The following is a 22,792-nucleotide window of genomic DNA, read 5'->3' on the forward strand; positions in this document are numbered from 1 at the left end:
TATTTATTTATTTATTTATTTATTTATCATATTTAAATAAAAATGTACTCACTTTTTCCCCCAATGAGTTTTCTCAGTGTGAAGACGGAAGCACCATGGAGAGCTCCACACATTTAAAAAAAACACGTGAGGCTATCGATAATAAATGCTTTCCTGTTTCATTCTCACATGAGCGTCATATTTTCGACGGACAGCTTCGGGTTCAAACTAATTTCTCCTCCGTGTTTGAGTGGACTGAGCTCGTGAAAATGACGTGAGTTTAAAATGAAGTCAGTGCATATTATTCAGATAAATAATTTGTGCAGCAAGAAATACGGGGTTACACACTAAAATACTTGACTAAGTCTAATTTACTAATTTTCTTCTCTGTTCTTTTCCCCCTTTTTCTTTGTTTTGCTTTGACTGTTTTTGCTATTTTAAAATGTATTTATTGATCTTTTAATTAACTCACTCATATTTATCCCACGTGTATCACTGTTTCTGGTTTTCCTTTTTAAGTTATTTACTCAGAAAAAAAAAAAAATAATTGTCTATTGACATATATCCACTCTAAAGCTGCCAATGAAACATCAAAAAATCTTCAATCAAACAACTAAAAGTTCCATTGAAGCCTTATTACGTTGAACTGAGGAAGCCTTTCTGGGTTTCCATCCACCGAGAATTATTTGTTTTATTTATTTACTTGCTATCTTTCCTGAGATGTGCCAAATTATAATAATAATGGTACAGTAATGTTACTGCTGCCATGACAGCACAGGACCACCGGTTCTACTCCAGTCTTTGTTGCGCTTTCTGTCTCTGATTGGTGTGTTGCATGTCTTCACTCTCTGCCCCTGAGCAGGACACTGAGCGTGTTTGGCATCTGCTGGCCACATCCAATCTCTCCCGATCAGCCGCAGTGGGAAAAGGTGTGGAAATGGATGGAATGAGGACAGGAAACGGCTGTGTGCAGTCACTCTGCTGCAGGACCGCATTTGAGTGACGGATTCCTCAGCCCTGCAGAAAGTGTCAGGGCAACCATCTCGACCCTCAGGTGACTCTGTCCCTTTCCCCCTCTCTTTCTCTGTTTTGCTGTTCCCTCATGACTTCCTTTTCCCTTTTTCACTCTGCATCATTTCAAGCCAAAGCCAGGATTCTAAGGAGCATTTCTTTGTGCTAAGCAAAACATGAGGTTTAACCAGCATTGAATTATTGCTGAATGACGTTCTCTATCCTCATATAAACTCTTCAAAAGGACACAAAATAAAAGAGCAACAAGGTAATTCAATGCTGATAGCTTTATTTGTGGCATGTAGAAAAAAAAGGGGGGGGGGGTCACAAAAGTTTAGAGAATATGTTGAGTTGTCTAGTGAGGCATAGTTAAAGCCCCTGATTTGAAGCAAAAGGGTCAGTCATGGTCTTCTTGTCTGGGGCAAAAGGGCAAAGGTCAGTGTCCAAACATGGGGCTTGGTCAGTGCAAAGCTCAGAGGGGCGTGGAGGTTTAAGGGTGAGAGGAGGTCACTTGGGAATTCGTGTTGCTCACTCGTTGTCCGACTCATCGGCCGCTCCGGTGATGGTGTAGGTCTGTTCTTGGTGGTCCATTTCCAGCACATCATCCTCATTTTTGACTGTTCTGTAGAGAGACAGAGAGACAAAGTGACTGAAACAAGCATGTTAAACCACACCCGACTCTGTCACAGACCAGGTTAAGTCATTGTTTCTTAATGAAGGGTAGTGTTTGGTTGTACTTTCTGGGTGTGAGTGCTTGTCCTGTTTGAAAGAACTGCAAAAACACCTGATGGTACCTTTACCTAATGAGCACCGTCCTCCTCTCCGTCAGCTCCACAGCCTGCTCTGCATAGGCCTCGATGTTCTTATCATGTCCATCTGAGCCATATGTAGTCCCGGTGCCACTAATGCCACCCTTTCCTCCACCTGTCTTCCCCATGCCACTAGCAGCTGACAGAGCAGCATCGTCACTACCCACACCCCCACTTCCTCCACTGCCTCCAACTCCACCACCCATTCCACGGGCTACACTACCCTCTTCACTTATTCCTCCAGCAAGTCCAACACTCTTTCCTACAACTACACCACCATTTCCTCCACCAAACCCAGTGCCAGTTCTACCCATCCCACCTGAACCTCCAGTTTTACCACCTCCACCCATTCCAGTCCCACCTATGCTGCTGTCACTCTTGCCTCCAGTACCGAATCCCAGGTTTCCCACACCTCCAGCACCAGAACCACTTGTTCCTCCAGTGCCCATTGCTCTGCTGCCATTGCCTTTGCCCACAACCCCACCATTAGCTTCAGTACCTACACCTACACCCCCAGCTCCTAATCCATGACTACCAGTAAAGTCTGCCCCAGCTGATGTACCAGCAGGACCTTTTTTACCACTGGCTCCCTCAGCACCCATTCTTCCACCTAAACCTGCAATTCCTGGACCTGTTCCCATGCCTCCTGCATCTATGCCCCCACCCATTCCTACTCTGCCCCCAATGTCTCCCCCACCACCACGTCCTATCAGTCCACCACCCATTCCACCTGCACCTCCCATGCCTCCTCCACTGATGCTCATCCCGGCACCAATGGCGCTCATGCTACAGCTAGTGAGAGATAAGGTTTGCATCATGCCAGAAAGCCGCAGGTCCTCGCCCTCGATCAATTTTCTGCAGAGGAAAAAAAAGACAAAAAATTACCAAATTTATTAATATTCACTCAAAGACACAACCCAAAAATCATTTTCAGGTGGCTATTTTTCACTTACCTGTAAGTTGTGATCTCAATCTCCAGAGCCATCTTGATATTCAGAAGCTCCTGGTACTCACGCAGGTGCAGCGCAATTTTCTCCTTGGTGGATTTCAGCTCGAGCTGCAGGGCCTCAATCCGAGCCTATCAGGAAATCGGGGTTATAAAATGAATGTGTTGTTGTAGTGGCTTTGTGTTTGCATGTATGAATGTGAGAGCATGTGTGTATTTATGACTGACTCTGGTGGGATCAGGTGTGCACCCTGGGACAACATGAGCCGACATTTACCTGCAGGTCTTCCAGTTCTTTTCTGTACTTCTCTTGTGTCTCACGGATCTGAGCTTCAAGAGCCTCGTTTCTGGTCCGCATGGCATCCAAATCTCGTTCTTTACTTTGGATCTAGGGACAGTTTCAGCCCAATTATAGACACTCAATATTAATAAACGGTTCTTACATATTAATTTTCACTTGTAATACTCACATCTTTTTTGGCACTGGCTATTTCTTCTCTAACGCTTCGAACTTTATCAACATGCCTCGACGTCTTCTGGGTTAGATCTTCAAATTTGCTTTTATACCACGAATCCATTTCCTAACAGTGGAGAATGATAACGTTACAGAAGACTCAACTGTGTACTTTTCATCATCTGGAAGCGGTTTTGTGTGATATTTTTGTACCTGGAGATTTTTGGCTGCGATATCGTCATACTGGGTTTGAATTTGTTTCAAAGCAGCAGCCAAGTCGGGCAGAGTGAACGCACTCTGGGCTGAGACGTGAGCGGCGTAGATCTGTTTCATGAGTTCATCAATTTCCTAAACCAAAAAAAAAAAAAGAGAGGCCTTTAGGAATCATTAAAAATAAAAGGCAAACTTGGAATAGCTAATTCCTACGTAAAGATGTCACCCACCTGCTGATGGATTCGTTTAAGGAATTCAATTTCAACCTCTAACTGCTCCAGCTTCTTCTCCAAGGCAATGCGGGAGGAGGTGGCTTTGTCCACATCCTGAAAAATAAACAGAAGTGTTATCATGTATGTCTGCCCCTGAGAAATAATGTGTAGGCGACATTCACACCCAGGACAGTGGCTAATTTAATGTCACTCACTGGACGGAAGGCCTCAATGTCTAACTCGGCTTTCTTCCTCAGCTCCACCGCCTCCTCATATTTGACTTTGATTGCCTTTAGTTGAGCAGCTGCAGACTCTTTGGACGCCAAGGAAATGTCCTGAAAACCAAGAACGCATAAGTAAGACGCCTGTCTGCTAGATTTGAAGGTGAACACAAGGGTGTGCGCAAAATCTAGCTGAGCCTTTTGCATTTTATATTTCAGCTTCATTCTTGTGTGTGTGCCTGCCAGCACATTATCAAGTCATCTCATCTGTGCATAAAACACATCTGACAACAGCTGTAGTCTGACACCCAAATACGGTCAGGATCCCCCTCAAATTGCCTGCCAGAAATGAGCTTGTTACCAGGTAAAGAACTTTGAAAACACCAAGTTGACGTCTTGTATCGTTGTTTGGGTGGATCTTCTACAGATCGGTGAGGTGTAAACTTAATGCCCTCTTGAGTGTCTAAGCAAAGGAAGAGCAGAGGCAGGATCCGGGAGATTTCTCGTCTCACCCTCTGAACTCTCATTTGTTCAGCAATCTTCTTCAGCTCTTTCAGCTGTTCCTCATAGAGCAGGCGCAGACCCACAGGCTTCTCAAACCGGTTCTGATAGGCCTCAATCTCAGTTTCCAGTAGCTTGTTCTGCTGCTCGAGCGATCGCACCTGTAAGGACACGAAAACTCAGTCTAAACCACACTCCACAAGATGAGAATTACTCCTGTGCAACATGTTTGAGTTCAGTGTGATATCTGCTTTTCGCTGCGCCTATCAAAATAAGTAAAATCGAGTTGAAAAAGGTTGTTTCACCTTGTCGATGTATACGGCCAGTCTGTCGTTGAGAACGATCATCTCCTGTCTTTCGCTTGTCCGGGTGCTGAGGAATTCCTGGTTTTCAGCTGAAGCCACATCCAGGTCTATGGCAGGCTCTCCGCTCGGCCCAACGCACACCATGGCACCTGCACTCACACTGAAATGACTGATACAAGTTAACCTACAGCCACAGGCACCAAAATATGTTCCTTTAAGTGATTAAAATTATTCCTAAAGACAGCCTGTAGAAGAAGAATTTATTTTCGCGGCCTCGCCTGTAAAACAAAAATCCAATGGCTTACCCTGCTCCTACCATGCGAGACCTGCGTGCTGCAGACATGGTCCTTCGTCCCACTGAGTCCACACGCATGCTGCTGGCCCCGGCTCTAGAGGAGAAGCAGCCGGTGGAGGCACGACGGGCCTCTCTCCTGGTGGGGGATGGGCTCGACACCCTGATCTGGTAGGACGAGCTGCTGCTGTCCTCAAAGTGACGGCGGTAGGACGAGATCCTCTCTGGGCTGAAGCTCATGGCAGCGGTTTCTATGTGGCTTTGGTTCTGTGAAGGGAAACAGTCAGTGGTTTGCTGCACTTTACTGCTCCTGAACCTTCCTTTGTTGCACTCTCTGGTTGTCAGCACAGTCTGAGGTTTTATACTCCCCATTGACAGTCATGCTCCTGCTCTGTTCAAAACAGCCCAGGTCATGAGCCGACGCATGCGGAATCTTGAACCTCCGTACTAAAGCAGGCTTGACCTGCCTCTCAGATATGTATCAGCAGCTTGTGAGAAGCAGAAATGGGCTGGGATCATGGCTGTGGGCACAAGTCTCTCAGACTCCTTATTTTATCCAAATCATAATGGGTTTTTGCCTGGGTTACAACACATCCACCACCTTAATGTCCTGCATCAGAGGACAAGCAGGGAGACAGGCAGGCAGGCAATGAGGCAGGGTCCAGTAAGTCATTGCAGCCAGTAGGTGCATCTCTGATGTGATGTGCTCTGATGGGACGAGGGACTTTAATTGAATGCTGAGCAGAAGCTAGAGGGTGACCTGATGAGGCTGTGGCTGCAGAGGAACAAAAGAGCGCTGGCAAGATTTTGACGTAAATTAGTACTTATTAGTCTGCTCTGTTTTCAACATATTAAAACTGGAGTATGCAGAAAAAAGAAAATGGAATTAACTGCTTCAGCGGGAAGATGAGGAAGCGGAAGAAAAGGAGGGGGGAGATTACAGTCTGGAGTTTACGGATGACATGACACAGTGATAAAAGGGCATAAATGCCAGTCAGCCCTGTTCATGGTTTACATTGACACCTACAGAATCACATGGGCAGGGGTTGGACGATATTACAATGAGCTCAATTATAAAAAAGAAGGTACCACAGCAACATGGTAAACCACAAAAAAACTCAAAATATGCATAAAGCCGATGTTGGTTTAGTCCGCTTAGAACATTAAAATCCAACTTATGAGATGATTTATTCACAGTTCCATGTGAAAACTTGCCGTGATGGATTAAGTGAGCATCTATTCTCTCCTACTGACCTCACATCTTGCAGCCGCATGGGACTTTTGGGAAGAGCCGGAATATTTCAGTCATGTGAATAGTCATCTCTCTACTAAGCTGCTTGTTTCACATTCCACCAACCGTTGTTCACTATGATGATGCTTTCTGTTACAGTATTTATAAAACCTCACTTCATTTACTAAGACCACAAACTCTTATACATCATTGTGTGGTATTATAACTTTTTTTGCCTGATACTCATTTAAATATTTAATTATTACTTATTAAAATGGATGATAATATTGAACTAAAAATGCTTTGTTATTATCATTATTATTATTGGTGTTAAATGACAAATACCAGATAATTATATTATATTTAGAGGGTGGTGGCATTTGCTATGAAAGACGCCCTTGTGGCAGCAGAGAACGTTTCATTTCATTTCATTTCATTTTTATTTATTTCACACTTGGTACTACAAATCAAACAAAACAACCACATCTTCTATCAACAAAACACAACAACCATGTGTGAAAAGGAGCAGGAAGAAGAAAATATTCTTATTAAACCCTGCCCCCTATCTACCATCGAACTTATATCACCGATGGGCACCAAAAATCAGGAACAAACTAATATTGACATTTCTCTCCGGTCGAATCCCAAACCAACATCACATTCATTCGCATTCTTCATACTGAGTTATCGTTTTAAACATATAACACTTTTTAAAACATTGTAGATTTATACAATTCTTTAAATTATAATGAAGTGAATTCCACAGTCTTATACCCCTAACCGTTGTGCTCATTAATCTTTGTGTAGTCCTGGCTAACTGATGTTTAAAATAAAATTTCCTTCTATTCTCTTCTCCCCTTGAACACATCAAAAATACTCTTTGTAACTTAAAAGGCAAAATATTATTTTTAGCCTTAAACATAATTAATAATGTCCGTAATTTCACTAAATCTCCTAATTTTAATAATTTTGATTCTATAAATAATCCCAGCAAACTGATTGAATAAATGTATTATTTAATAATAAATTTAGTTAATAAATAAAGTTAAGACTACTTTAAGATACTCCTTTACTAGATGGAGTATCTCAAGGTAGTGGTTTTCTGTATGACATTATCAGTCCGTCAAATGTCAAACAGATGGCCTTATATTTGACTCTACAGTACTTTGGTATACAGAGTTCATTGTCAACTGAGTGACTGTAAGGTACCCAGGTCCTGTAGCTGCAAAACAAGCCCAGATCATCACCCATCCACCACCATGCTGGCAGCATGTTTGAGGTGTTTGTGTTGATATATTGTGTTTAGTTTTTACAAAATGTAGCACGGAGCATTATAGCCAAACATCTCCATGTTGGTGTTATCTGTTCAATGGACATTGTTCCAGAAATCTTGTGGTTTCTTCAGATGTAACTTTGTAAACATAATCTTCCATGTTCTTTCTCCTGGCAACCACTGCAAGCAAGACTAGTCTGTGTTTTTCTAACTGTCATGAACTTTAACATGCTAACTGAGCCTGTAGAGTCTGAGATGTTACCCTTGGGTTTTTTGCAGTTTTTGAGCGCAGTCTGACCTTGGGGTGGGGATTTGCTAGGATGTCCACTCCTGGAAAGCTTGTGGTATTGAATGCTCCAGACCAGCAAACTGCCAAAACGTCTCTTTTGATGGAGATGTTCACACATGCTGATGATCATTTGATCAAGTGCAATTACCAGTAACCATATGGATGCACATAGTTTTTCACAGAGCTATTAAGTCCTGTGAAAACTTAATTTTTTACAACGTTGTGTAAAGATTATTCTGTCTTGAATACCATGCAAAGCTTTGCTGTCAATTAATAGAATTTTTCACAAATTCTTGACAAATTTACCAATGGAACTGCTCATACAATATATATGCATCAATATATGGTATTAAATATGTTTAAGTGTTCATAAAACTATTTTTTCATATATATTTCTTAAATATTTTCTTATTTATTTAAAAACTGTATCAGAGAGGTGAAAACTCTAAAACAATCAAAATTAAATATTTATATAGATGTAAATCTTAAGTAAATATATTATTGCATCACAAAATTTTCTGATTCTCAAAAACTGTTTATTTTTATTTACAAGTCATTACTGTCAACACCAAGCTCAAATATAAAAGAAACAAAAATCCCTGTAAAGTGCTGAGGTGATACAACAATGTCAGGTATGTTTTAAAGCTATCAATTATGTCCCCAAAGAAAACCAATAAACACTTCTAGATAATTTACTAACGCATCTGAAAAGTCACCTAGAGGCCAGTTTCCTGTCACTCACAATGATTAAGCTGAATTTTAGGATAAACTAAAGTAACTTAAAACAATATTGTCCAAATTAAACAAGACAGTGAGATTAAAATTTGCTGATTCTGCAGGGACTTTCAGCTCAAGCTGTGAAAGAAGGAATAGGGAACAAGGTCCATGGCGGTGGTCAGCAAACTGTAGTGGAAACATTCTTCCCTGCTGAAAACAAACCCATTTATTATCACGGATGATGAAGGAACCTGTGGAGAGTTGGTGACAAATTCATACAGGATATTAGACAAGGACTTTCAATACAGTAAATCGTAGTACTTCCCCAGCAGCTGTCACCCCGGCAAGCCTCTCTATGCCTATTTATATCTGGAATTACTTAAACGAATGTCCTCTTAGGTCATCTACTAATCCTGCCCAATATATAAATAATAAAAATAATAATAAACACACACAGACTCAAGTTAAATATTAGTTTATTTAGCTTTGATAACTTTATTAAATAGTACATTTATTAATAAATGCATTAAGTATTGGCAAAGTCTGCACTGCCTGTTGAGCAATTTAATATTTACAATATGTCAACAGGAAATAATAAAATAGTTCACATTATGGAGTGGAAGACTTTATTTGCATAATTAATCTTTAGCACTTCAGAAGATTCTTTGAGCTTATTTCAAAAAGCTGTAAAGGGTTTAGAAGGAGGTTAAGCCTGAGAGAAATTAAAGAGGGGTTTCAAGAAATATTGTATGGCAGATGTGGATTTAAGCAAACTGGTTTCACCTCTTTGAGATTTTAACATTGAAATGAGGAGCCATGAAATTTTTTTAAGCCCTTTACAAGGCTGCGCCATCACTTCACATTCTAAACTCGAATAATTGCAAAAATAGCTTCAAATAAATATATAAATATCTTTCCAGTTCCATGATCACTGATTATGCTGCTCATGCTTCACCCAGTTTTGCCATCCTCCAGAGTAATGCTGAACACTGAAACAAGACACAAAAGAAAGAAAAAAGTGAACATTTGCTTTGACGAAATCACACTTTTCATAATTTAAGACTTTTAAACAAAATCATGCATTTGTATGTGACTTTACCATCACCAGACAATCACAGTGTTTTAATACTTGACACATAGACATAGAAAATGTGATGTGGGACATGTGGTATCCTTCCGAGGAGGAACAGCATTGTGTAACTACAAGGCAATAACCTCAACTATAGTAAATGCTGTCTCATGGTGGTAACTATAAAAGTCTAAGTTTAACCACAATACTGGTAAATTTTCTCGTGACTGAAAATGGCCAAGTCTAGTAAGAAACATAATGACGAGGTGGAAACCAGTGACGGTGACAGACATAAGCCAAGGACACATATCTCACTCTTTGTATCCCAGTGTGATGGCCATGTTCAGCGCAGTCTTGCTCCTGATTCCCGCCAAACAAGTAAACACAACGTTATCTGTCTGGTGAGGTAATTCACCACCATACTTTTCTTTGAAGTCTTCTGGACCCAGCTGGAGTGCAGTGTTCACTTGCGCCACTGTAAAGTCAAAAACACAAAGGTTAAGGAAGTATGATGGGTTTGGTGCTCTGGAGAACAGTTGGTTGGAAGCATTGTAGTAATATTTTAGAATAATGCCCTCCTTCGTACCATATAATATGAAGTGGCTCATATTGCTTGCGTTTTACTCCATTTAGAATTGTATGTCAAATTGAGCACATTTCAAACCTAATTAAACTTGCCATTATGAAGCCACGGGGACAAAGCACACCTTCAAATGTTTGTTTTATGAACAATATAAAAACTGTGTATGAGTTTGCTTCATTTTGGACATTTACGATTTGTTATTTACCCCCAACCCACACAAACTGCAGTATACTACACTAGTATACAAGTCTACAGCCCTGGCAGCCCAGCCGGACAACAATGTTGCAGGTAGAGAGAGCAGTACTCACGGGGGACGTTAATGGAGCCGGGGATGAAGCCGTATTCTCGGAGCTCCCAGGGCTCTCGCACATCTATAACTACCGCTTTCCGCCCAACCAGGAGCTCCTTCAGCTGCTCATAACTCACGACTGTGCTCGCTGGCGTTGAACTGAATGTGCGGAACAGCAACTCTGCGTTTAAAAACAAGACAGACAATATACTTAATGCAGTATATGAGCTCCTTCAAAACATGACAGTGAGTCACTCATGTTAAACCTCACTTTTGTAACCGGGGCGAGTGCTGACACTGCTGGACACAGAGCCTTGTCCTCTCGGGACGCAAGCTTCAAACTGGACGGTATTATTCCATAAAAGCCGCGGGACAACACCGGCAAGTCTCCAACAACTTCTCAAGGCCATGTGTGATTATCAAAGCCAGATACTGCACTCTAAATTATCACTGCTCTTCAACACAAACCCTCACTTAAGCGTATCTGCGTGGGACAACTAAAAAAAGTCACAATGCCGACAATTATCTGCGCTTGCGCAGACGTACGGATATCCTAATGGGCCAAAATTCTTTCCCCACAAATGCCTTAGTGATAGTTTCAAACAAGTAATAACTAACTATTTATCAACACAAATTAGCATCATGTCCCCTAATTAGATCAAACAAGTGCATCAAGTAAAAACAAAAAACATTATTTATGTTGCATTCGCCGCCATGGGAAACTGGGAAACGCATAAAGATGGGAAACAAGCTTTTATTTACCTCTAGTAAAAAAGAGATTTTCCCACTCAACTTGAATGCAGCATTGGGCCAACCTGAGCTGCCGTAGTGCGTCACACATAACCAGTGCTGCCTGTAAATGCTAACGAAAGCTTGACACATGTTTTAAAAGTCAAGGGTGGAAACAAAAAGATATTGAGATAACTGTTGACGGTATTGCGCGTTTTTTCTTTGAATAGCCATAATGTCTGCGTGTAATTTTGGATAAAACACACCAGTTCAGTTTTTATCCTACCAAGCTAATGTAGCTGGCCTTTTTTTGCAACCCAGGAAGAGCTGACATCTCAGTGTTGGCTTCATATTAGCTGACAAAGTCAACATAGGAGCCTAACTTTAAGAGGTGAGTTAATACATATTCCATTTTCGCTAAATCTAGTATGAAAAAGATAAACTAATTTTTAAAATTTCCGTAATAAATGGGTTAGGCGCCTCTTATTCTCACCCAAACCGGGCTGCCGGGGTTGTTAAGGCCTCTTAATCATGGTGTTGTCCATTAATAGAGTTATCTGTCGTAAAAACTCTGATTTTCTCCTACTGCCTTTATTTAGCAGTGGCATATCATGTAGCCGTAGGTATTGTGACCGTTCGCTTCCAGATTTCTTGCAGTTTAGAAAACGTTTAGGTCAGTAGCATGTTAGGCGAAGGGTGTAAAAATTATTTCAAAAGGAGTCCACCAGGAAAATCAGCTTAAACCTACAAGCAGTGGAAAGTTTTTGATTGGTTAAATCAGTCACCTGATTTAATCGCCCCGAACACACCAGCTTGAGAGTAGCGTCAAACACACCAACTTATAACAGCCAAACCACATATTGCATTTACCGTTTAATTATTTAAATAATCTTCAGCAGAGGCTATTCTGGTATGGCAAAAAAAAAAAAAAAAAAATTTTTGTTGTTGTTGTTTTTAGTGCTGTTGTCTTGAAAGTGGATTTCGTTGAGTCGGAGCCCAGCAAGGAGGAGTTGGCTTGGGCTTTTGAATGAAGGAGAGAAAAAACAACTGCTTTAATGAAAAGTAGTTTACTGAATATATATAAAATATGAGAAAGCAAGAGTGTAATTGTGCAAACATAATTAGTTATTCTATCCTAATATATTTTTTTTCACTATTGTTGGAAGCAAAGTAGTGCTTGACGATTCAATGTTTATTTGTTTATTTATAAGGAACCCCATTAGCTTCCACAACAGTGGTTGCTAGTCTTCCTGGGGCCCAAGCCATCAAATATCTCCAAATAAAATGTTACAACAATTAGATCTACAGTAAAGTTTTACAATACTGAAATGTAAACATGTGAATATTAAAAATTATATAAAAGCAGAAAACCAAAACAAAACACTCAAACAAAATACACAATTTCCATTACAAGTGATATTACCCTCTACAATTTTTACAAATACATTAAAAACTGCCTAAATAGGCTTTTAGGTGATATGTATGCATAGCTATTTGAATGTAAACACATGCTGTCATAAAGTTTTGATTTGGCACATTTCTGTAGGACTGTGCTGTAGTACAATGACAACACAATAAATGTGTGTGAGTGTGTGCATTTAACAATTCCTGATATAAACTGTAGGGGTTTTTTTTTTTTTTTGCTATTTTGAAAGTACCTCATTCTGTTGTGAAGAAAATAATAATAGCAGTTGTGTAGTACCTGGATAAACAAAATTATGTGTGGGTGTCCTAAATGTGTAAAACTAAACCAGTGTTGTCCCTTCTTGCTTTCAGAGCACCAGATGCGGCTGAAGGACCCCTTCTCCTTGAAAGCCGCCGACATGACTAAGCGGACTAATAAACCAAGAAAACCTCGAGATGAGGAATCATCAGATGAAGTCAGCGGTAAGTCACCGTAACAGTACATGCCACCGGACTGTTACGGTTAAGACTATGAATTTTGACTTGGTAGAGTCCTATAGACTATTCTTGAGTATTTTTTGTCAATGTTGAAAAGTCTGTGAGGTTTCATTCATTATTCTTATGGGATCAGTGCAATTCACCTTCAATTAAAAGGATCCTTGCTTACAAGACACCTTGTCTGTTAACAGGACTGACTTGCCAGCATGTGAGTAGAGCAGTGGACCTGAACTCAGTAAAGAAATCAGTCCTCTCGAGTGTGTGGTCGGTATGCTCAGAGTGCCTAAAGGAAAGGACAATGATTGATGGCGAGCCAGCAGCCTCTCTGGACATTCTGGTGTGTCTAAAGTGTGGTTTTCAGGTAAGTTTTTTTTTTTTGTTTTTTTTTTTAAATGATAAATAAAGCAAAATGTGATGCAGCAGAGTTTAAACTAAATTGAAATAAACAACAGAGTAAGAACGTCATTATCATATTCAAGAGTCTTTAATTCTTATTTGTGTATGAACTTGACTGCTTCTTTACTTTCATGTGTACACTCACTGGACACTTTATTAAATGTGCCTTAATAGTGCCGGGTTGGACTGCATTTTGCCTCTAGAACTGCCATAATTCTCCACAGTATAGGTTCAACAAGGTGCTGGAAACATTACTTGGAAACTTTAGTCGTTGTTGATTTGATAGTATCATACAGTTGCTGCTTGCATGTCCAAAATGCTAATTTTACATTCTGCCCTGCTCTGTTGCATCGAGATCTGGTAACTGTGGAGGCCATTTGAATACAATGAACTCATTGTCATGCTCAACAAACCAATTTTTTAAAAATTATTTATTTACTTTTATGTTGTTGTTCAATTTTGGTGAGCCCGTGTAAATTGTGGCTTCATTTTTCTGCAGACACAGTCTTCTGCTGCTGTAACGCAGCTGCTTCTAGGTTTGATGTGTTCTATGTTCAGAGATGCTCTTCTGCATTCCTCTGTTGTAACAAGTAGTTATTTGAGTTACTGTTGCCTTGGCTTTGTGGGGGAAATCATAGATCAGCAGTTTCTAAAATATTCAGCCCTTCTACCACCAACAGCCAAGCTATGCCCAAAGTCACTTATATCATCATTCTGATGCTCAGTTATTGCCCCTCCCCTTGAGGTTGAAGGTATTTTTGAGACTTAAAATGTGGTTTTAGTTTCAGGGTTACAATTAGGTCATGGTTAGGTTTGGGCTTGGGGTTAGGCATTCAGGTTTGTTTGTTAGGGTACGTGGCTAGTGAAGAAAATGTCCATAATGAAGTGGTTAGGCCTGTTGGAACTTTCAAGAAAAGAGGAAGTCTAAACATGACCCTGAATAAAGATTTTCACCCTACTGTGCTCTTGAAGATTTGTTGCACCTTAAATGTTGTGAGCCCAGAGTGTATTTTATGGTTGCCAACAAAGATTTCTGTTTTTACAGGGCTGTAACCAGTCAGGGATCCAGCATGTTGTGAAGCATCAACAGGCTTTCCACCCAGAGTCACACTGCATCACCATCAGTTTGAGCACATGGAAGGCCTGGTGAGAAACCCAGGAAGTTAATTGTGAACTGTCATGAAAAGAAGCAAAGGCTGCACACAATGGTGCCCTGTTTGTCACCTTGCGATGGCATGTGTCAGAATGCTGCCAGCATGTGAGCTCAAATAGAAAACAACAGGCACCTGCAGTCTTTTTGATCCTGGCTACCACAATTCTAAGACCAGTTTGTTTATTTGTAAATTATTTTACATCATTTTAGGCTCATAAATAATAAAATAAAATTTGTTTTCCACCATTATAATTAGGAATGGGAATCGAGAACCAGCTCCCAGTAGTCCAATCCATTGGAACCATTAGTCTGCCTGCTTATCGATCCTGCTTATCAGATCTTGAGCTCTTGCTGCAATCAGCTGATTTCAGTTTGTGTGTCAGGGGAGGAAAAAAGTGTCACAGTTTACAGCATGGATATGGACATTACTTTTATTTTTATTGCATAAAAGGATGAGAGCACGATAATGAAGTGGAGACTGCTCCAAGACAGAAACAACTGCATTATATTGTTAACACAACTTTGGCTCTTTACAAGCACTTTCACCGACACTGTGCTAAGCTAGATGGGATGTTAAAGCTGAGTAAATGCTGACACCAGAACAGCACCGTGATAAAGTAAGCAGTTATTCGCGGTGAAGCCGCTGCTTAAATTCAACAGGTAACAGAGCCTGAGCGGTCTGGCTGCAGCCTCCGTGTCTACCTGTTCATGTTTCTACAGTAAAATCACTGTGACGATCAGTTTAAAGTCTCTTTTCTGGTTTTCATCTTTGATTTGTGTTCATACATCAATACTAAGAGAAAGATCACGTGTGTTCTTATTAGGATAGGGATTTGTGCTGGTGTGTGGGGCTGTAGCCTGTAGGTTTATGTAGTTAAATGGTAATTATGAGACGTTGCGTTTCAGATCATTTTACAGAGTAACATGAAAGTAACGTAATGAGTAGTTTTTAGTAGAAGTAATTAAGTAGAAGAACACTTTAAGAAAGGTGTTCTGTGTAATATATGTAATATATTTTTGAGTAATGACCCCAACACTGATTCATTTTTATCAATTCCCATCCCTAATCATGATTTCTAAACTGCTTTCCACTCTAGCCAAGCAATTCGGATGTTAAATACTGTCTTATTAGTTTCTAAAGTAAAATGAACCCGGTCTTATTAACCTCTCTCTTTGTGACAGGTGTTTCGAATGCAGTGAAGAGCTCTCGACTCATTGCAACAAGAAGGCCTTGGCTCAGAGCCTGGACTTTTTACAAAAGCACTCTGTCAAGGCAACATCAGGTAAGGTGTTTTCTGGCCATCCACTGTTGTCAAATTAAGCCTCAGTTATACAAAACGTACATGCTTACTGCAGTTTCAGCAGGGCCAAATGACAGTGTAGCTCAAGATTTATCATTCCTTTAAACTGGTGATCCTTTCTTTAGTTGAATACATCTCATGTTACATAATTTGCTTAATATTCTGGTCAGTCTAGGTTTTGTGTCTATGAGTAGAAGGCAAAAGCACAATAACAGTATATGAGCCAGTTAGCGGCTGCGTTGTGGCCAGATCCACAAATAAGACGGGCTCCTATCAGAAAAGTTATTCTTCTAAGTGAAGGGCTGACATTCCAGCAGTCGGCTGCAGTACACCTGCTCCCCCTGGTGGCAATGGTCATGTGAAGTTTGACCTACTGTTCTTCATGCAGAGACACCCCACACTATTCAAATGGGTGAAATGGTTGTCTGATTTTTTTGTTTTGTTTTGTTCTGCTTTTCTATGCTGCTAAGTGCTTGAAGAATATTCTTTCTACCCTTCTGTCGGTCTAAAATTGAATTAGAGCAGCAAACTTGTCATTAAAAGCAATAAAACTTACTAGAAATACTAAGAACTAGATGTAGAATAGAGTTGGATTTTAGTTGCAGCATTTTCAGCATTACTTACTACCTTCAGACTTGTCCTTTTCCCTCACTTAGACCACCTGAGCCCCCCACCCCACACTGAGTCAGTCATCCATATAGACATCAACTCCCATTCTCAATACTTACATGTACCTACACCTTCAGCTCAGTGTGCATCTCTTGCTTTGTGCTGGCGTGCTGAAAGACCTCCTAGCAGACTGTAGTTGATCAGGGTGGTGGGCATCATCACTTTCAGTCTCTCAGGCCGTCTCTGCATCGCCCGCTGCATGCTGCCCAGTTGCCAGTGGCCAGAGGCCAGCCACTGAGGCCCAGGCAAGCTGGTCCCCAATCTAAGCCATGGCTGTGGAAGTTGCAAGATTGATTCTGCCGCTATCTCTCCCCTCACTCCCTCCCTTGCCCCCACCTTGCATATTGCATGACTGCACATATTTGTGGAATTAAGCGCTTGAGCGCTGCTTCCCCGGCTGGGTTCCCTGAAGAACAAGCGCAGCTGCGCAGGGTTCAGCCCTGTGATCTGTCGTTCTTTGTCTTTCCATCGCTATCCGTTTCTGTCCCTAGCTTCCTCTGTTAAGTTGCTGTATGTCTCACCACCTCTGGGCCTGTGTGCTGCACTAGTGGGAGCCAGGGTCCTCAACAAGTCTGAGCAACTGGATCCTAACAGCTGGAGCGCGTTAACTCTCAGTGGACATGCACACACATTCACAGATACACATAACGCCGAATGTTAAAAATAACTTTCAAGTCAAGCAGATACCCTATTTTCTTCCAGCTCATACTATACACTTGGCCTCTACAAAGAGCTTTAAGTTTCAGTAATACACTTAACTGAATTCTCACTGGCACAAAGTGTTCTTTGCAGCACAGAGTACAAGCTCTTCCTGGCACAATAAATCTGAATATCTTTTCTCCTCTAAGTACATTACATACCTGAAAAATTCAGATTATTTGAAGTGTTTTAAAAGTGTCTACATAGTGTGTGTTACACACAGACTCCAAAAGAAATGTACAGAGAATTCATAAGTTAGACATGTGGTGGGTTGACAAATTTACATAGGTATACACTTTTGATTTTGTGTTGTTCATTTTTAAAGACTATAGGTGAGCAGTGTTGCGTGTTTTGTTTTATATACCTATGTCTGTGGAATAGCCTTTTTTTGTGCACAGTGCCAGGCCACAGTCCGTTGTTGGTGGGGATTGATCTGCCGAGCTGGACTGTAGCTACCAACAGCTCTGCTTCTTTAAATTATGTGTCACCTTTTTGTCACCTTTCTTGCCACTTGATTGTTTCACACCGGTCGGCCAAATGGGTATAGAAGCGGACAGCCATTGTTGCAGCAAAATAGATGGTCGTTGCTTGTTGAGGAGCTTGTGAAATTGCATTTCAGTGGAGGCCAGGGTTTCTCAAGAAGCTGCTGTTGTACTCTGTTTTTTTTTTTCTTTCTCTTTCCTATAGTCCCTAAGCACAAAAGAGCCCAGCAAGGATTTTTTTCCAAATCTATAATAATTTTGTACAACAACAGCTTCAGGAAGAAAGAAAGTCGATTAACTGTGGTCTCTCACCATCAAGGCCTTCAGCTCAAGTGCCAGAGTCCCGGGTAAAAAAGCGACTTGACCTCAGGGGGGCTAGAATGCAGCATGTAAGACAGCTGGGGAGTCTTTGTGGAGCAAATTAAAATGTTGGTTGTGAATCGAGTCATTCTTTGCATTATAATTGTAAGAAAATCTGAGTGTTAATATACAGTATCACTGGACTGCATGTGTGTATTAATGTATTCAAGCAATTTTCTTTAAATATCTTTGAAAATGATTCAGGGTTGCTTTACAATTTTTTTTCTTTTTTTTTAACATAGCCAAATCATCATAAACATCCTTGTATTAAACATTAATTTTAACATTAATTAAAGCCCACCCTGTGCACATGAACTTGCACCAGTAAAGCCTTATCCACATATAATGTGCTTCATTGGTTGTGTCATTGCTGTGTGGTTGACAGCTTGCTATAGTCGACATTCCTAAGTTTTGGATGTGAAGGTAACCTTGTTGCATGTTTCCAGAAACATTCTAAATGGAGGACTTTGACCTGATGTCAGATTGCGATATCCTTCCCTCTCATAGGTTGTTGCTTCGGTCACTCTCCTCTAAAAGCGCCAGACCAGTTCACACAGTTTTAGTTGATATCCAGCCACTTTGCCCTGTGTGTACGCCCAACATTTTCTGCATTCCCAATAGGAGGCATGCAGTAAAGAACTGTACAGACTGCAGCATCACTACTACTGACCTGACCTGAATACAGTGCACAGTCGTGTCAGACAAATGTAGCTGCACAACTTATATATGTGCTCTGCCTTTGTTTCTTTTCCTATTGTAAGAAGTTTCATGTTCTCATATCTGCTGACACAGACACGGACCCCTAGGTAAGAGTCAGCACATCAAAGCTGCATTAAGTGGCTGACTCTGAATGTTGCTGGATCAGAAATAACATGGATTTATCTCTCATTTCCCTTTTATAATTTTTTTTCTCCAATTCTCAAAGGCCAAAACAATTTTGTTTGCAAAAAGTTTATTGCTGTGTGGTGTTGGTCACACTCACATTAAATCCTTTTCTAAATAGGTTGCTGTCATGGTGGGAAATTTATCACATGTTTATATGAGGAATATTTACATATTGTTTGCACCAGGGCTGTTTGTCTCTGTTGTACTCAGAATTGCACTTCTAGCCTCCAGTTTTGAGACCGTGGCTTAAGTCAGAGATATTCTGTAGTTGGATTACGGCACTTTTATTCACCTGATTTCCTCACCCTGGTTGTTAATTTTGTAAGCCATAATTCTTAGTTTACTGTCAGTTTAGCTTTGCCGAGTCAGTAGCCAGTAAGAGGCTTGTCCCCTGGTGGTGCTTTCATGGAGGTAATCAAGAGTGCTTCTGTCTTTATTCCCACCACCGCACATGAAAGTAGGCCAGATAGTGGGTAGTAAAATCTGTGCGCTTAAATGTGTGTGTGTGTCTGTAAGTAACATGGCACTGGGTTCTCTTGGCCTCAGATGGCAAGGAAACGGGCTTCTCATGCCCTGCAGTCACAACAAATTAGCAAATTAATAAGACATTTGGTGTTGCCTGGCCTTCCTCTTGACTGGCTGCTCTGCATGAAGTGAGCCGGCCTTGGCCCTCTGCACTGCTGCACTGTAAGTGAACGTGGATGACGCCCACTGGCCTTTGCATTTGACAGTCTCCCAGCCCAACTGTGAACTGCATTAAGAAGGCAGAGTAAAGGCCTTTTGAAAATAGACTTTTGCAGACTCCTGTGCTTTGTCTTGATGATATCAGTATAAATTTACATTAAGTTTCTCTTAGATATAAAAAAAAAAGTCTTTGTGGTGCGCTGCTGCTAAAAATAAAGTTGAAAATATTAATTTTTAACAAAACTGGTTATGTTTTGTTTTGTGAGCTTGAATTTTAGTCTGATGTTAGCCTTGCTTCAGCTTGATAATGTCGAACATGTAAGGCAGTTCGTTGTTTTTTTCTCTTTCTCTTTTGCAAGTACTTTTAGTAATATTCCCTGCCAAAGTAAGCATGTTTCTTTGTATTTCCGTTGTGTGAAAAAGAGCAGGGAGTACAGGAGGTGTTGGTGTATATGCATGCATGTGGGTGAGCTCGAGCACCACGATGCTTTCCTCTGCCCTGGGGAAAGGCTCCACAGTGTCACTGCTGCCCATACTCGGTGGCTGAGCAAGGAGAGCCAGGTGGTGGTGCCGAGTGCAGCACAGTCAAGCGTGGATGCAGCTCATGCTGACATTTGCCTGCGCTGACTGCTGCGGGGAGAGGAAAAATCTGCTTTTCCATATGCTTGTGCTCGTCGCAACCCTTCCCTCCACGCTCTACTCCCCCACACTGCCCTCTTCTGCCCATCGCTCCCCCACACCCTCCTCCGCCTCCAGTCTCAGCCAGATGGCTCCCTGAACATTGTTTACCTTGGGTGACGGTCCCAGATGCAGTGTGTGTCCATCGGCATCCCCATTCCATCCATTTCATTCCCTCATTCCTCTGCTTCTCTCTTAGCTCAAGTGCAGGTCTCGGCTCTCGCACTCAAGTTGCACTTTGTTGATTTTTGTGTCTCTCAAATACCACAACAAGTAGACATGCTCATTTACACACTCTTACTCCCACTCAACTATCTCTTCTGCTCAATTGTCCATACTTGCGTAAATGTCTCTTTTCACACCTTCTCAGTCTCACACCAAAACTCCAAAAATACACCGATTTTTTTTTTCCCTTCGATCAGGCCATGGCCTTTCCTCATCCCCACTTGTTTTCCATGCATTGTATGTGATGACATATGGGAGCTCCCTTATGGCTGCATATTGAAATTGAAAATAGGCCTCCAGATGTTGCCAGCACAGAGAGCCAGATGCATTTAGCACCACTGGGTGGAGCGTCTCAGCAGCATGTTGTCCCGACAAGCTGAACCTCGCCCCTGCCTTCTTGATCCCAAATCTAGAGGACAAGCTTAAATACGCTTGCTTCATTTCTCATCAGCGCTAAATATTTTCTGTTAAAGCAATATAATTTAAGGCAGCAGCATTGGTGCAGGCAAGAAAATACAACGGAAAAAAAAAACTATGCACTGTGCATTGTGACAGAGTTGTTGTGGTATTTCTTCTCAAATCTATGTAAAAGAAAAGCTGACCTTTTTTTTTTTTTAGACACTGTTTAGTGGAATTTGATTTAGTATAAAATGCAAATTTTTAAGGCCACAAATAAAAGTCCAAGGCTCACATTCCACCGACTGTGACCAGGACGGTCGTTTTAATGCCCTTGGCCTTGGGGAGGGAAAGCTTGCTTGGTAGCGGCCAAGAGTGGGCTTACCTATCGCTGTATGTTGAATAGCTTTTTCAGTAAACATGCACAAAGAGTGATTCTATAAATTCAATATGTGCAAATGCAGGGCCATTTTGTTTTGAGGAAGAGAATGGCAAGAGCAAAGGTGCAGGTTCTTTTAAAGGTTTACTGTTGTATTGAATTTCTCGGTTTGGACATAAGCAGGTTCAGGCTAGTGACCTCGCTGCTAGCTTGCTCTCTTGACTCGCTTATATGTATAAAGTGTTCATGGACCAAACTCTCTTTGTGTTTCTCTGCAATTATTGGATTTCTCAACAGCCTTTGGACCTGAAAGTGCTTCCATCAGTCCCTGCAAGAATTTGCCATTTTGTAATGAAATGTCTTATTATCAGCTCAGAAGAGAGGTTATATTTTCTATGCAGTAGGAAACTCATTGAATTTTTTTTTTTTTTTTACGTCAACTGTTGTAACTTCTGTTCAGCAATATTTTTTAAATACGATTAAAATGACATGAAAATCCTTTGACTCTGAATTTTTTTAATACTACAATAACAAACTATTAGATTTTTTTTTTTTTAAATCATGCTGGCGTATTCACAAATTCTTTACACTGAGGACTGACTACTGCTAAGAAGAATTCAGTTCTCAATGTTAATAGAATAGAATAGAATAATCCTTTAATTGTCCCACAAGGGGAAATTTGGTTGTAACAGCAGCCAAAAAGACATATACAAACAAACAGGACACAGGACACGGAACAGAAACATACACAATTGGATAATATGGATGCCATTCAGAGCGTATTGCAAATGGCATATTTCAATTGTCCTGTACTGCATCAAAGAATATATTTTAGCTTTTTACAAACCCAGCTTGAAAGATTGCTGCAGTCTTGGTCATAACAGGGATTGTCCGTGTTCACTTCTATCACTTGTGCCTTACTCTGACCACGGGGGGGAGGGGATCATCTACAAGATGATCTGCCTCACTATAGCGTACTGGGCTAAAGACTTTGGCCACTATTTCTATATATACTACTAATTTTCTAGAAAATGGAAAATGGTTGTTGTGGTTTATTTAAATGGTAAATGGCCTGTATTTGTATAGCGCTTTACTTAGTCTCTATGGACCCCAAAGCACTTTACACTACATTCAATCATCCATCCATTCACACACACATTCACACACTGGTGATGGCAAGCTATATTGTAGCCACAGCTGCCCTGGGGCGCACTGACAGAGGCGAGGCTGCCGGACACTGGCGCCACCGGGCCCTCTGACCATTTAAACATATGCAAACATAAAGGAAAGTACAGGATACAAATCAAAAACTGGGTTTGTACAATTCTAACAAGTTCATGTGCTCATTATTTTTTAAGAAGCACTCCAACACAATCCTCTGAAATTTAGCATTAAACCATGGCAGAGCCTCCAGCGTGCTTTTAAGACGGCTGTAGACACTGTGGTAAATCTTTCCTGAC

The 22,792-nt window shown here is 41.0% G+C and overlaps 3 protein-coding genes across 5 annotated transcripts in view; 1 reads left to right on the forward strand and 2 right to left on the reverse strand.

Annotated features, from left to right (window-relative positions):
- Window positions 1-1,253: 1,253 nt before the first annotated feature.
- On the reverse strand, window positions 1,254-5,273 carry LOC146658825 (desmin). 2 transcript variants are annotated; one of them, XM_085421777.1, is made up of 11 exons: window positions 4,957-5,273; window positions 4,652-4,811; window positions 4,358-4,507; window positions 3,840-3,959; window positions 3,643-3,738; window positions 3,413-3,547; window positions 3,216-3,326; window positions 3,023-3,133; window positions 2,753-2,877; window positions 1,785-2,654; window positions 1,254-1,612 (listed from the first exon to the last, which is right to left on the reverse strand). In XM_085421777.1, the coding sequence occupies exons 1-10, from the start codon at window positions 5,181-5,183 to the stop codon at window positions 1,787-1,789; spliced, it is 2,103 nt and encodes a 700-aa protein (XP_085277903.1). In that variant the 5' UTR covers window positions 5,184-5,273; the 3' UTR covers window positions 1,254-1,612; window positions 1,785-1,786. The 2 variants fall into 2 exon arrangements, with proteins under 2 accessions (XP_085277903.1, XP_085277902.1); XM_085421776.1 differs by having other exon boundaries at window positions 1,255-1,612; window positions 1,791-2,654.
- A 2,999-nt stretch (window positions 5,274-8,272) lies between these two features.
- tstd3 (thiosulfate sulfurtransferase like domain containing 3) lies at window positions 8,273-11,207 on the reverse strand. The gene is made up of 4 exons (XM_085422553.1): window positions 10,666-11,207; window positions 10,414-10,575; window positions 9,838-9,997; window positions 8,273-9,442 (listed from the first exon to the last, which is right to left on the reverse strand). Exons 1-4 carry the CDS (start codon window positions 10,802-10,804, stop codon window positions 9,382-9,384), a joined length of 522 nt encoding a protein of 173 aa, XP_085278679.1. The 5' UTR covers window positions 10,805-11,207; the 3' UTR covers window positions 8,273-9,381.
- Window positions 11,208-11,231: 24 nt separating this feature from the next.
- Window positions 11,232-22,792, forward strand: part of usp45 (ubiquitin specific peptidase 45) — a 39,199-nt gene continuing 27,638 nt past the window's right edge. For both annotated transcript variants that reach the window (XM_085422552.1, XM_085422551.1), the window contains exons 1-5: window positions 11,232-11,514; window positions 12,900-13,010; window positions 13,217-13,386; window positions 14,467-14,567; window positions 15,757-15,857. In XM_085422552.1, the coding sequence (XP_085278678.1) occupies window positions 12,908-13,010; window positions 13,217-13,386; window positions 14,467-14,567; window positions 15,757-15,857 (475 nt within the window). In that variant the 5' untranslated portion in view covers window positions 11,232-11,514; window positions 12,900-12,907. The remainder of the gene's footprint in view (window positions 11,515-12,899; window positions 13,011-13,216; window positions 13,387-14,466; window positions 14,568-15,756; window positions 15,858-22,792) is intronic.

The sequence above is a fragment of the Rhamphochromis longiceps genome, linkage group LG11, assembly GCF_057381845.1.
Source record: "Rhamphochromis longiceps isolate RC_006_pf linkage group LG11, R_longiceps_female_GT1.1, whole genome shotgun sequence".
NCBI lineage: Eukaryota > Metazoa > Chordata > Actinopteri > Cichliformes > Cichlidae > Rhamphochromis > Rhamphochromis longiceps.